General features: G+C 40.2%; 1 protein-coding gene across 2 annotated transcripts in view; it reads left to right on the plus strand.

Annotated features, from left to right (window-relative positions):
• LOC148040197 (uncharacterized) overlaps nucleotides 1-14808 on the plus strand; it is an 89230-nt gene that overhangs the window by 39758 nt on the left and 34664 nt on the right. For both annotated transcript variants that reach the window (XM_087697515.1, XM_087697513.1), the window contains exons 4-7: nucleotides 2538-2727; nucleotides 3028-3163; nucleotides 14017-14130; nucleotides 14521-14675. In XM_087697515.1, coding sequence (XP_087553641.1) covers nucleotides 2538-2727; nucleotides 3028-3163; nucleotides 14017-14130; nucleotides 14521-14675 — 595 coding nt within the window. The remainder of the gene's footprint in view (nucleotides 1-2537; nucleotides 2728-3027; nucleotides 3164-14016; nucleotides 14131-14520; nucleotides 14676-14808) is intronic.

Raw genomic sequence — 14808 nt, forward strand, 5'->3', positions numbered from 1 at the left:
CGGTCAGTTTATGTTTATTTAGTGATTGCTGTAATTAAGTACTTGATCAAGAATCACCACCCTGTTCGAGAAGCAAGGTTGGTTTTTTACATGACATGGTACAACCCATATAGAGTGGTGAGTCCTATGACCATCTCTTTACATTTCTTTCTATGGTTAGAGCCAAATAGGCTCACCCCTGAGCTTGGGACCAGCAACATATTAGGCCAAGTTCCCATCACAATGAGGATTGACATCCCATTCTGTTAGTGATACCATCTTGGTGTGTAGGTGGAGCTGCCTAGGGTCTAGAGTCCAAGAGTAGATGTTGCACCAATGAGCCCCGAGTTCTCTTTGTGGAACTACTTAATGGGCTTGGCCCTAAGTCTTATTCACACTACAAGATCCTTAAATCGTCCTAACTTTTAGGATACATTTACACCTAGTGATCAAATTGTAAATGCTCAATGGTCAATGTTGTTGGTGCCCATCTAGGATGTCCAAGGATGTAAAACCTAGCTTTTGCTAGCAACATTACATATGCTCTTTATGTTAGAATGACAACATGCAAAAGCGAACAAGGAAATGAGGTGAACACAAAAGATGAGTGTGCATGGATGACAATAACATGATGGAAATGCAATGATGCTACATTTTGCCCGCCATATGAAATTATTACAAAAAGGAACGGGAGACTATAAAGTGACCATAGACACAAATAATTAGTAAAATGAGTGACTACTCAACTAAGGGCAAAGCTTCGAGCTCCTGATTGACATGACAATGCATTAATCAGGAAAAATTTGATTTATTGTTGCACATAGAAATTAGAAGGGGATTTGGGAGACCTGTTTGTCCAGGCATTGCTGCACAAGTGTGCTGACTAGATGTGAATAGGATTTAGGGGATCCACAAAAAGTGCAAATATGGTATGCACTCCAAGGACCATGTTCACTGATGTGGATATAAGCCCAAGAGATTAGACCAAAGACATGTTAAAGTCTCAATTTTCATGACATTATTAGTAGAGCATCCTGCTTGAGGGGAACATGCTGCAGCCCACATCTGGAGTTTCTCTTCTCTCCGCACAGAAAATCCAGTCGAAGATGGTGATAGCTGGGGCAGCCCATGCTCTTTGTCCTTAGCTCGTCTCCTTCCTAGTTTTTCCATGACGTGCTGCCGCCCACGTCTGGAGTTTCTCTCTCCTCTCTCCATGCAAAAAGTCCATCTGAAGATGTCAATAGCTGGGACAGCACCCCCTTTAGCCATGATTCATCTTCTAATTCTCCCTCCTAGCTTTTTCAGGATTGGTTTCTTAGCATTCACAAAGCTCTTTGAAGATGTCCTGAAAAATCCGCAAATTGGGGTGCAGCTGCTGAAATCTGTAACCTCTCTTCTCTCAGCTTGCTGCCAGCCCTTGCAAACAAATGGAGGCAAACCACTAATTGTGGACAGCTTTATATAGCTGTAACAGCCTCAAAATGTGCCGTCCTGGCTATATACTGCAATTGGGAGAGAGATTGTAAGCAACTGATGGAGATCTCATTCAGCATTGCTTTCTGTGTTGCATGCTGCCTTAGAAACCCTAATTCTGTTATATTCAAAATGTAAAGTCCAATTCTTAATGCAGCAGAACAGAAAACCCTAACTTTCCTGTAACATTCTTATTACTTGAGAAAATGTTTGGGTATGCATTTGAAGCAAACATTAGTCAAATTCAACCTGATCATCAAAGAGAACAAACATGATGTTAAGGGGGCAAAACAAACCTATGTTAGCTTTTGGGCCAAAAATCGAGAAATGATGAGAAGTTAGAGCTGTGTACAATCTGTATGGGCTGCCTATAGGGTGACATAGGTAAAATGACTGTCTTAAAATGTAGGGCCAGATATAGGCAATCTGATAAACTGGGAAAGATGTCCACTGAAGATGACCAGAATATCACTGGCCCTGAACAAGGGCAAACTTAGCTTAGATATGGAGTTAGACGAAGTTGCCCCAGTATCAGGCACGATGAATTGGCACATGAGTAGATGGAATCTGAGGTCTTGCTTCAATTTTCAGTAGTGACATGGCAAATCAGTCAGCATCAAGGTCATTTGTTGGTGGATGGTGAGAGGAAGAGTGGCTCTGCTACTGGCTGTTTACTGAGGCTGTGGAGTGCTGTCATGAGTATGAATGACGATGAAGTTTTCCCAATATGATCGATTCTTTGAGGTCGTTACAAGTTTTGTAAGTACTGGAGCTGTCCAATGTCTATGCTTGTCGTGATCTGTTATACTTCCGAATCAAGATCTCTAACTTCACTTCTTTTCAATATCTGAGGCTTGTTTCTGTAGTAAGTGAGAGGTTCAATTCAGTTGTTGATTCTCTTTATTAGTTTTGCATCTCTTTTATGAGAACATAAACTGATTTGCTCCTCTGCCGCTTTGTTGGTATGTGTGAGCAAGTCCTGCTAAGTAGATCTTTTCCTAGTCTTATCCTTGACATTGCTTGGATATGCTTGTCTTTGCTTACATGCTTTGCATTATTTGACTGAAGTGGAAATCATAATGCAGTTGGGAAGATTTGCTATTGGAGGGTATTCTAGTTGGGGAAGGAAATCCATTTTCGGAGGCTTCTGCAAATGTCGGGAATCCAGGTAGCAGGTGGTGCAAAGGAGTTCCTGCTTCTTTGCTGGCAGCAGCAGCTACTGATCTGGACAGTCTGCAGCGCTTAAGCATCACAGAACGCACCTTAGTTGGCTGGGTATTCATATGAAAGGCTTTGTAAGGTTAAAGTTTTTCGTTCTGTGCTTGTAGGCTGCACAAATGTAATATAGTGTAAGTTGTAGCTGAGAAGAACTGGTTCTTTAAGGTCATATTGATTTAATATAGTAAGTGTAGATGCACTGCCTATCCTAAACTAGTAACACAGTGCCTTAATATAGCTGGAAAATGGGAGTGGAGGAGTTTGATGTTTTATCAGCTTGGTGCTAGCATGATTGGAACATGCAAGTACCAGTTTTTGTTTTGTTAAAATATTTGGCTATGGTTGGAATGTTCTCAGGTGATTGAGCTAGTCCCAGATGTTAAGCAAGAATGGAGAGTGGCTGCAGAATCTACCCTCGATAATCACCAGATAAAAAATGCTCAAGTATCTCCAGATGAGCATCTACCTAGGAATTTGGATTCCTTAAGATCAGGTGGGTGTGGCTCTGCTCAGTTGTGGGAGATAAACATCGTTGCTGCCTTTTACTTTGTAGAGCTTTTTCTTATTTATTTTGTAAGACAGTATCTACATACAATCTCCACTTTTGTAATTTGGAGCTACTTGTAACATTTTGCATTAGGAGTAGTATAAGTATTGTCTCCTTTTCTTGTTGGCCTTTACCTTGTGTAAACGTATCAGCTAGCATATTTAAACTCGTTTGACTTGTACACCATACTGTGTATGAAGCTTGAAGAAAGGAACGGTCTTCAAAATTTTTTGGCTTGCCTCAATCGTCATAGCATTTTTGAACCATAAGGTGAAGGTGTGGATAGAACTACTTTAGAGGAGGTGCCTAGCAACAGTTATCCAAGAGACCCTCACTCTTGTGGTCTCTCTCTCCCTATGAATTTTTTGTTGTTGGCACTCTCTCTTCTTCCATAATAGTAGATTAAAGTTTTGGGATGATTCATCTTCTTGGTTTTGACCTTCACCTTGGTCTTTTGGTATGTGATGTTGCAATTGTCATCATGTCCCTTAACACGCTAGGAATATACTCATAGAACCCTTGTAGTCATTTGCAATGTGATAAGAGGCAAACTTGTTTCCTCTAGTTCAAGTAAGAGTGCCCTCACACACCATGGATTCTCTCCCCTTGTGCACCCTGATTCCTACTATGCATGGATGCTCCATCTACCACCTACCATCTGCCATCCACCATCTACCATCTACCATCTTTACCTCATCTACCAATGTTTTAGTTGAAGAGAGTATTGTCATCTAGTGGCATCATCCTCTAGAAACCATGTTAGTTTGGGTCCAATGATTAGAGGAGGTTTTAGAGGACAATCCTAGACTTTAATCCTTTCATTGTTCTTTATAACCCTTCCGCATACCCAAAAATGTAGGTTGGTGTGGTCTAGAACAGAGGTGAAAATTGGGAAGTGTAGTCAACTTTTTGAGTTCAAAGGCTTTGTGCCTTGGTAAGATGGGAGTTTCACCAAATTTGATGGCTTTTTGTATCTTTCAGAAAAATGCAATGTACCATAAGATGATTATGATAAATGATGGATTATAGAAAATGATAATAAGGTGTAGTCCTATAGGGGTGGTGGCACAAAATGGTGGGATGTTATTGTCACAAAAGTCCCATATCCTTTATCAGATTTTTGTCTTCAAAGTTCTTATTGAATGCCTCCCTATTGGCGACATATTGTGGTGACACAATATTGCTAAGCCATTGTGGAGATTACATCTCTTATTGCATGGTTGCCAGATAGATGTAGATTTCATTTCCAAGGTTTGGACTTCTGTGATATTGCGAAAGGCCACTAATCAAGCATAGAACTGAGAAGTATTTATGATGTGAAACACAAGTGGAAGTTTTTCATGGTAGATTGGCATCTTTTAGCAGCATGTGATTACCCCTCAACACATTTTTGGGTCTTGCTTTTATTGTATTGGAGGTGCCATATGCGACACATGAATGCAAGCATCCTATTAGTGTGTCTTGAGAATGCTGCCCAAGGTATGAAACTCTCTTTTATTGATTTGGATCTTGGGGGGAACTCTTTGCTAGAATTCGCCAATTTTGGGTAGTGCCCAATGTAATGTGTGGTGTGGACACTTATTAAAGTGTCATTGTAGGGTGTATACACCTAGTGTCTTAGTACATTAAAGTAGTGACACTAGGCTATAGAGTAAATAAACTAAACTCTAGTTAGTTGGTGGAAGTGTGGTTAGGTCAAACCTTAGATCTAAACCCTAGTTGTATTTTCACCTATCATTCAGTTCTGCAAGTACATTCTCCTGTTTACTCTCACATTGTGTAGTGTCTACTGTTCACTTTCTTTTTCTCTTTCCTCCATAGCTGGTCGTGTTTTCCACACTCTTATTATTCATTTATTGGCAGCCTCATCAATCCATAAAGAATATTGAGGTATTGGCTATGTCAAGAATATTGGATAGGCCAGATAAGAGTTTGTTGCACAGTAAGTCAACAAGATGGCTGGGTTCAAGAATTGAGATGGATGCAATAAATCATTGCCAATGGAGTCTTTTCATCGTGTCATATCTGCCAATGTTTTTAGATTTAGGAGTTACAAGTCTATTTGGACAGGTTGGAGGAGAATAGAAATCAGCTTTCAGTAATTCAAAGGGTTGTAAAACACAACTTGTCGCCTCAATAATTCAGCACTATTGGAATTAGAAAGCATGAAGTCTCTTGGGAGTGCTTTGACCCGGAGGCACCAATGCTGGATTGGCCCCCAACATTGGCGAACCTTGTAGTCTTTCTTTAATTTAATGAATGGGATTTGCTCCTCCAAAATTTGAGTAGAACTTCGCACCACAAGCCAGCCAATCCCTTCTAATTTCTGCTAAGAGTGGCTGTGCACTCTGCAAAAAGAGTTAGATCATGTGTACTCTAGCGTGCTGCCTAGAATCTTCAACCAAGAACTCTTCAAAACGCTTCTGCTCTGCCTTTTCCTCTTGTTGCCAAGGAACCAAGATCACCACTTTAGTAGCACACAAGCTATGGGGAGGAGAGGATCATCACGATTGATGGAAACCATGCCCATTAGCAAACATACAATCACAAGTGCCAACATGACAAGTATTGAATTCTCATGATTTGTATTCCCCCCTTTGATTAGTAAGGAGAGTGAAAGTGTGTATCCACATGCATATTCAGCCATAGCCAATTGTACTTTGATGCATACAATCAGCAATGATACGTCATGTCATCAATGAATGTTATGGAATATAAGTATCCCTCAATGGATGGGATGTGATGGGACCACACACATCACTATGCAAAAGCTGTCATTTTTTATCAGCATGCATAGATCCATTTTTAGGAAAAGAAGCACAATGCATTTTTCCAAGAATACAACTCTCGTATAGGTTATTGACTTGTCCCTTCAATGGAGAGAGATTGGGCACCATGTCCTTACTTCTAAGATAAAACTTCTAATGTAAACCACAAATTAGATGACCAAAGTTGGCATGCCACAACTGAGTGTCATACTTGACCTTAGCATCAATATCTAATGCATCCTTTGATACTCTTTTCTCATGCAAGTCAAGTTGATAGAAGCCATTGTATGTCCATGTGACAACACGATCATCCCCACCTTTTTTGCAATCATTCACATTGCATCTGTCCATATAGAACTTGACCATGAATCCAATGCATGCAATGGCTGAAACTGAAAGCAAGTTCTTTTTAATGTGAAACATATACAAGATGTTCCTAAGCATAATGGTAGCCCTATTCATTGCAACAATTAGAATCTTCCCAATGTCCTCAATTGCGACAAATAGCTCATTGAAAGAGGTGATGTGCTTTAAAGCACCATTGTCAAAACACTATTACGGGGATGTGAAATTTTAAGATGCTTTAATCTTGTTGACAACATTTGATTAAGTTATTAATCAAATGCATAAGGTTGTTTAGCACATGTGATGTACATGGTAGATATTTCATGGTAACATGCCAAGGACCCCAAGGATGCAGTGGATGCCAAAGGCAAAAGTTGTAATAAGTAATGCCTGACAAGTATTAGGTGGTACCCGATATTAGATTTTGGCCTAGATAAACTTATTAGCCTCTAATGTCGGTGGTGACATTAGAGATTAGGTATTAATTAATTAATTAATGGTGGTCTAAGGATCAATAAGTGCTCAAGGATACTACCTAGCCAATTTAATTATTGGTTAGTGAAATCAATATTTTGAGCACTAGAATAATGATTAAATTAATTTTCAAGAACTAATATTTTAAAATTTAATTTAATAAGTTGGATAATGCTGAAAAATTGGATTAGAAGGTTGCCTCTTAGCAAAACTTACCCATGCAAGTGGGAAAAACGTTTTTAGGGATTGGTGGAAGTCTATTTAAGCAATTGTGAGAGAAGGAGGTTGTTAGAGAGTAAAATGAGGCTACTAATGTGATTTGTAGCCACCGGGGATTAGTTTAACAGCATGTGACAATAGTTTGGAGCCCTCCAAGAGCAATGAAAGCAGTCCAAGGCACCTTTTTGTGCAAATGACAGCATACAGGAGGGGCAACAATCTTTCTGGTTGTCATAAGCTGTAGGTGACAGCTTCCATGGCTGTTTGAGCAGGTTAGCAGTAGCTTTTTAACATTTCTTGCAATGAAACTTTGAAATTTCTCTCTCTACAGTATTCTCTCTCATCCCTAGCCATCTCTCAAGTTATTTCAATATTTTTTTGCAATTTAAGCCATAAGAGGAAGGGATTTTACTCAATATTTGCTGTAAACCCTAATTTATAGGAGAAATTAGGGTTTTGACAGTCGCCTTAGAATGCGCGCTCAGAATTGAGGGCTTAGAATTTGAATTCTAGCAGCTAGAATTGAGGAATTTCAAGGAGATTCAAGAGGCCAACTAGCCAAGATCAGATTCGGGATTGAATTTATCTTTCAAGGAGCAAGGTAAAGGCCAATCCCCAAGCAAACCAAGGGAAAAATTGGTTTGGAGGCTTGTTGTTTAGTTTTTACAACAAGAGACACTTGGATTAGCAGAGGAGATTAGAGGATCTCAGTTGTACTCCATCCATTTGCAATAAAAGTTAAAGAAATACCACAATGGGGGACATGTTTTGGGGTCAACAAGTTGTCCAATGTGCAAGATTGTATGGCAAAGTGTGCATTTTTAATTTATGTGAATTTTATGCTTGGTGTAATTAGTACTTAATCCGGTTATTAACCACCCTATTCGAGGTTTCATAGACAATGTGCATGTGATGAAGGATTATTTTTACTTACACACTTGGGAATTGCATTGTGTGTTGAGTCTGTAGCTTCACTCTCACTCTCTCTATGTTCATTGCTTTCAGCTCGGAGCTGCCATCTCTACTCTTACATTTGGTATTAGAGCTGAAGTTTAGCATGGTCCATTTCGCCACCCCAGGCTTGCCAGCTCGTTCATCTCGTCCAGTTGCAACCCTAGCTGCCCTCGACTATAGCACCACTACCCTATAGGTTTGCCAGTCAGCACCACCAGCGCTGCTCTTGGTCCAATTATAGCCACCCCTTGAGCTAGTGCCACCACTACTGGCCAGTGCCGCCTGCAGCGTAGCAGGTTGAGCCATTTGCTCTAGCTTGTTTGCTTGCGCCACCTATCGCAGCATGTCACCGCCCCCTTCAGTCGCTTGCAGCAATGCCAGCACCCTGCGTTGTCCATTGCTTCGCCACTTGACAGTTGCGTCTCTAGCAACCAGTCTTGTCACCACCTCTGTCAAGCCCGTCTTGCTCGACACCTTTGCTAGGTCTGCCCTGCTCGCCACATAGGACATTCAGCTCCAATAGCTGCTGCCACCAGTTTGGGCATCTTCTTGGCTTGACCTTGACTCACATTTTGAAGGTGATAGGGACATTTAATTATCTTTATTTAGTAAATCTGAGCTACAGCAAGGGGTCTTTGCCAAAGGAGTGCATTTTTGCTCTAGGAAGTGCTTTTGGGCACACATTGCAGAAATTTCTTGGAATTTGGGTTAGAAAATTTGGGGCTTTTGGGTGTTTAGTAGACATTGACGCATGTAATGAATATTCAGTATGAAATTGACTGAAATTGTGCATTCTGGATAAGTAAAATTTGGGGCTTTTACATTTTTTGTGCTGCTGAACACTGTTTGTGCATTGGACAGTGTGCTATTCGCTGAAATTTGTGGAAATTTCAGCACGTTGGACAGTTGTGATCAAGTGTGGTGCAATTTTGCTAATTATAGCTTGGTGTATACTATAATTTCTGGAAATTTTCAGATTTTCAGGTTGTTCCAGCTTTGGTTCTTGCTCTCGAGATTTTTGAAACAATGACATTTATCAGGGCCAATCAAGGATAGAGTAATGTATTCACATATGTATCCAAAGAGGATAGATTGGATGAAAATAACTATTCTCTACGGTCCTTCATGATGAAGAATGTGCTTATTGCTTAAAATCTTTGGAAATATGTTAGTGGTGAACAAGTTTGTCCTAGAGTTGTGGCTCTTGCAACTCTTCCCCAAGGAGGACGTGGTCAAAGGCTAGCTCAGCCACTTCCTCAAAGAGCAGTTGCACAGAAGGCTTGGGACACTCCGGATACCCAAGCAGTGTCACTGATTGCATTGGCAGTTCAATGGTCCATAATCCCGCATATACGGTCTGCTACTTCCCCACGAGTAGTGTGGCTCACACTCGAGTAGATGTTTGATGGAAAAGATGAGACATACATTTCTTTCTTGCAAAAGAAGCTTGAGAATGTGGAGATGGGCGAAGGTGATGCCATGTAGGATCTTCTTGATAAAATTTAGTACTTGCGTGAGCTGTTGATGAATGTAGATGAGTATTATTCTGATGCACATATGATCTTTACTACTTTGAATTCCTTGCCACCCTCTTACTTGGCCTTTCACACGGCCTTAAATCTCACCATGAGAACTTCTCCGCAGCCACTTATCTTTTTTCAGTTGGTTAGTTTGCTCCTAGAGGAAGAGTAAACAAGAAAGAACAGTGGAGTGGATTTTATAGTCTCTGAATAGGCTTCTATGGCGAGAGAGAAGGAAAAGGGCAATCAATCTAGGAATGCTCAGTAGAGTTCTAGAAGTTTAGGTACTTCACAATTTTTGTAAAAAGCAAGGTTGCTACATCACAGAATGTAAGAAATTCATTGCCAAGGAGAAGGAGGAGTGGGGGATGACTTTGATGCACCTTCTATTGCGATAGAGTCCACATCTTTTATTGTTAACTGTGACTATTGTTTTTACACTTGCAATTATGATTCTTCTTGGGCAGATAGAGCATTCAGCTCTATAGAGGATGCTAGCTCTTGGTTCTTTGATAGTGATGCTTCTAAGCACATCACATTTCGCAGGGATTTATTTACCTCTATTATTGCACCTACTATTGGCAAATCTGTGCAGTGTGCCAACAATACATCTTACCCTGTTAGAGGTGTTGGGGAGATTGTCTTGAAAGCCATTGATGGCTCTACTCTCCTTTTGCAGGATGCATTATATGTGCCAAGGATAGGAAGAATTTGTTGTCCATTTCTTCTTTCGCAAAGTGTGATATGTTGGTCACATTTGATGACGACAAAGACATGGTTAGGGATAAGGAATTCTTGACTTTGATATTGATTAGCACATTATGTCTTGGACTCTATGAGTTAGATGCTTATTCGATTGTTTAGTTAGTCTATTTGGCATCTACTATTACTACTTCTATGTCACAAGCAAAGTTATGGCATGCTTGCATGGGGCATGTTAACTATGGCAGTTTGATGCTTATGCAAGGTACTCAGATGTTAGATGGTTTACCTCTCTTGGAGAGACCTTGTGAACATATTTGTGAGGGATGTATTTTCGGAAAAATTCTTTGGTTCTCTTTTTCTCGAATTTTTCTCTTTTTCTCGTGATGTTGCTTTTAAGGCAACAACCAAGTTATAGATTGTGCATTTGGATGTATGTGGACCTATGTATACAAAGCCATTGGGTGGATGTTATTATTTTGTCACCTTTATTGATGACTTTACTCGCTTTTGTTGGGTCTAATCATTGGTGAAAAAGTCAGAGGTGTACGATGCATTTTTTTGCTTTTATTGCACTTGTGGAAAATCAATTTGGCTGTCAGTTTACGATTCTCCATTCTGATAGAGGGGGGGAATACAAGCCTTCTTTGCTGAATAATTTTTTGAAGTAGAAAGGCATTGCCCATTAGTACACAATTGAATATATTCCACAACAGAATGGGGTTGCAGAAAGGAAGAATCGGTCACTCATGGAGATGGCCAGATGTATGCTGAAAGGTAAGAATCTACCACATGGTTTTTGGATGTAAGCAGTTATGTGTGCTTATCATGTTTTGAACAAGTGCCCTACCAACACATCGAAAAAAATGTCACACCTTTTGAGGCTTGGAACAACCGGAAACCTCAGTTGGCCACTTTCATACTTTTGGGTGTCTTGCATATGCTCATATTCCCAAAGTATTGAGAAAGAAGTTGGACAACAAGGCTGTCAAGTGCATACTTGTGGGGTAGGGCAATAAGAGCAAAGGGTACAAATTGTATGATCTTGTTTCCAAGAAAGTCTTTGCTAGTAGGGATGTGATTTTTGATGAGAAATCAGAAATCTCTCTTACTGGTTTTGACACATCAGGCTGCAAATGATGTGTTTGAAGGGCTGTTGACTATTTCTTTTGGTGATAGAGTTGGAGCTTTAGTAAATGAACAATATGTTAGGCACCTCTGATATCTCTGATATAAGATGGCAACTCTAGAATGAGGGTCCACTCATCAAAGATTTGCCATGGAATAACCTAAACACATGGGCACCCATAAGGTATTATTGTGGAGACCGTAGGAGATAAAGCAAGGACTAAATAAAGAGCCATCTTCCTTTTCAATTGATTTGTTAGAAAAGGCACAAGCAAATGCTATATTAGTACAATATGCTTAACTGCATCAAATATGCATCCCTCCCCAACATGGTATTGCATTAATGATGCCTCTTGGCAAAGTATCTAGGATCACAATACAGGTGTGTTTGCAAGGTCCTGATCATTAAAAAGTGCTTGTACAAGGTGTGGATTTCTTGTACAACTTCAAAAGCACAAAGTCTCAATGTGGAGAGATTGAATCCAGGGTTCAAGACAGATAATCCAATAGATGGGTTACTAGCATTACATTTACAGCCTCTCTTTGAGACAAAACTCATGACAGGTACATCTTAGTCAGCTCACAGGATTGTACAAGAGCAAGGTATTCTAGTTGATATATCGGGACTCCAAGAACTCAACTTTAACTTTTCCACTTGCAAGGTATACTTAAGGAAAGTCCACTCCAGCACCCAGAACTTTGCCTTTGAAGTGACAAAATACTAGAGGCAAGCGGCCTCTTGACAATACAATATTCAACTGAGAGAGTCTTCCTTTTGAGGGTGCTGAGCAGTTGACAGGTTAGCCTCCTTGCTCATCTTCCTGCTTTCAAAAAGAGTTAGCAAAACATCTTGATTCCCCATAAGTAGAGGATGCAAATAGAGAAAAACAGTACAACCATATAGAGCTTCTTCAAAGTGAAGGGAAGATCACACCAGCAGCCTTTCAGTATCTTTAGGAGGTTGTTAGCTTCATTTCGAGCCTGGGATGGTTGTCAAAGTCCTTCCTTGGTTGGTCTTGCAGTAGCTTGGAACCTTGTCTTGATAGTTCCTTAGTTCTAATTCTCTTACTCCCCTTGACATCCCCAACCCATTATCAAATGTTTACAGAAAGCTCTCACAGTTAGAGAGAATAGAAGGGGAAAAAAGACAGGTGAAAATGATCATACAGTTCACTCTGAATGGAAGGGAGAAGAATAATAACAGCAGCCCATACCCATTGTTGCATGGTGGGAAGAGAGGGAAAAGATGATAGCCTTGCTGTACCATAATCATCCCACCTTTATGCATTGCAAAGCTCAATACCCATTGTATAGTGCTGCTGGTGCACTCTATTCACAGTGTGATCATACTGCGCCTGTCAGTCCTGCCTGCCATGACCATATACCACCTGCCCTTCATGCCAAGTACCCAGCTCATTTCCACTTGTCTTCCTTGATATACTAATTACCCTAGAAGGGATCAAATGCTCATCATCATTATTTCATAGTGACAAGACCCGTACAACACAAAGACCAACCCAATGTTACAAGGGTTCTTGAGTGAGCCTAATAGTGCCTTTTCTTGTGCTTTCTAGCTACCATCAGGTTGTTAATTGGCTTTCTTTTCAGCATTCATCATTCATTCTCTTTCTTCTTTATTTGCAGTCTTGCTCGAGCTCATTTATTAGTCATGTTCATAAAATTTTAGTTTCTCTTCAAACCCTAGTGTAACTTCACACATGCTAGATGGCATATATGTCATTGTGGCATATCAGAGTTAACGGGATGAATCACATGCAGCACCAATAACTTACCAGGGTTTTGGAACAAATGGATCATACCACATGGGCATATCAGGTGACGTGGCTTGTCAAGGAGTTCTTGAGGCTTGGTTCTTAATCAATAACACTGCATAGGATATAATCTGAAGTAAGCACAGGCTTCTTTATAAAGTTGGGAGTTGTTCGATTACAAGGATAAGTGGATGACTAGTGGGCATGCCTGTCATTGTTCATGGTTATAGTGGAGAAGATCATGGTCAAGAGTCCAAAGGGTTTTTGCTTTGTAGCAATGACTTTCAAGGCTTCATGCTTTCGAAACACATATTACTTGTACGTTGAGTAAAAAGCAATTAAAACATCAAGACTTAGAGAAAAAAAGGATCCTGCTTAGCTTTATATAAGCCCTTATAATTCTGAATGAAGTTGTTCTCAGCTATAGGTTTGACCTGCTAAGCTATTTTTTTCGATGAAGCACACTTGTGCTTATTCATGAAGGAAGTTTGTGTCAGTGTCAATCTCTTATTTTTTACAGAAGCTTTTAACCATGGAATTTGAAATCCCTGGAATCATAGCTCTCCTCCAGTAGGTCTCACAAAGGCCCTCAATTTATGCCTGTGCTGAAAATGGCCCCAATATACAATATGCCCCATAAAGCAATTTGCCAAGTCTAAAGCAGGTGCCTTTTCTTGGGTCATAGACAGTGGACAGTTCTTGTCACAAGAAGCAACACAGAAATGACTCGCTTCAGATGCTGCTTTGCTGTGTTTTTGCATGTGCAAATTCTAATAAGATGAGGATAACTCCATCGTCATTTTCGTCACATAGCATTTTTTTGTTTTTCCAATTTGCATGTACTGTTCATCATTATCAAAGTTAATAGGGCTGATTTACTAATGCAAGAAGTTGATCTTCATTGGTTGCACATGTAGACAAAGAGGTGTGGCGTAAGAAGATAGGAGGCCTGTGGCGATGGTCAGAAGCTGTTCCTTTGCTACAGGAGTACTATGCCAAGCATGGCATTGGAAGAACTGCATGTGAACAAGGTCTCTGAATCACAGACAAATTGATGTACTCTTATCACTAGAAAAGTGAACTAGTGAGTTCATCAATTACTCACTGCATGGGGTCTCTACTTCTAACTTCTCTGTCCACTCACCAAATGAGGTTCGCTAGCCTGCAAAAGTTTAACAGGAGCCTTTGTTTTTTTCAAGGTCCTTTGCAAGCAAATGACGAGTTTTGAGGAAGAAAATCAATAACATGCCATGTGCATACTTCAATGAGAAAACTTAGAAATTGGTCACCAGAGCAGTTCATGTTGACTGTGTTATTGTTTTTCGAAAACTTTGGATTGTTCTTTGAATGGTAGGTTACAAGAAGCTTTCTGGAATGACGTATCCCCCCTCCCCCGGTTTTCTGGCTTGAATGTGATGCAGTCTTGCACTGTAAAGGTGGTAAGCTGCTGCGGCATTCTGGTTTCTATCTGTACGGACATACCTGGAACCTGAGTATTCATCAGACATTCAGGGAAGAGCTTGCTGAAGCTTTTGAAAGACATGGGTCAGGGTTTGGAGCAAACCATATACTAATTGTAAGGGTGAATTCTTAGCCTTTTCCCTTTAGTAAGAATGCAAATATTCTTTTGCCAAACATTTCTATGTAGTCATTGTAGATTAAGCATGCATTTCAATAGCAAATAAATAATGCTAATTCTTTTCTTTGGG

The sequence above is a fragment of the Lygodium microphyllum genome, chromosome 2 (assembly GCF_053477565.2).
Source record: "Lygodium microphyllum isolate KBCC chromosome 2, Lygodium_microphyllum_v1.1.10, whole genome shotgun sequence".
NCBI lineage: Eukaryota > Viridiplantae > Streptophyta > Polypodiopsida > Schizaeales > Lygodiaceae > Lygodium > Lygodium microphyllum.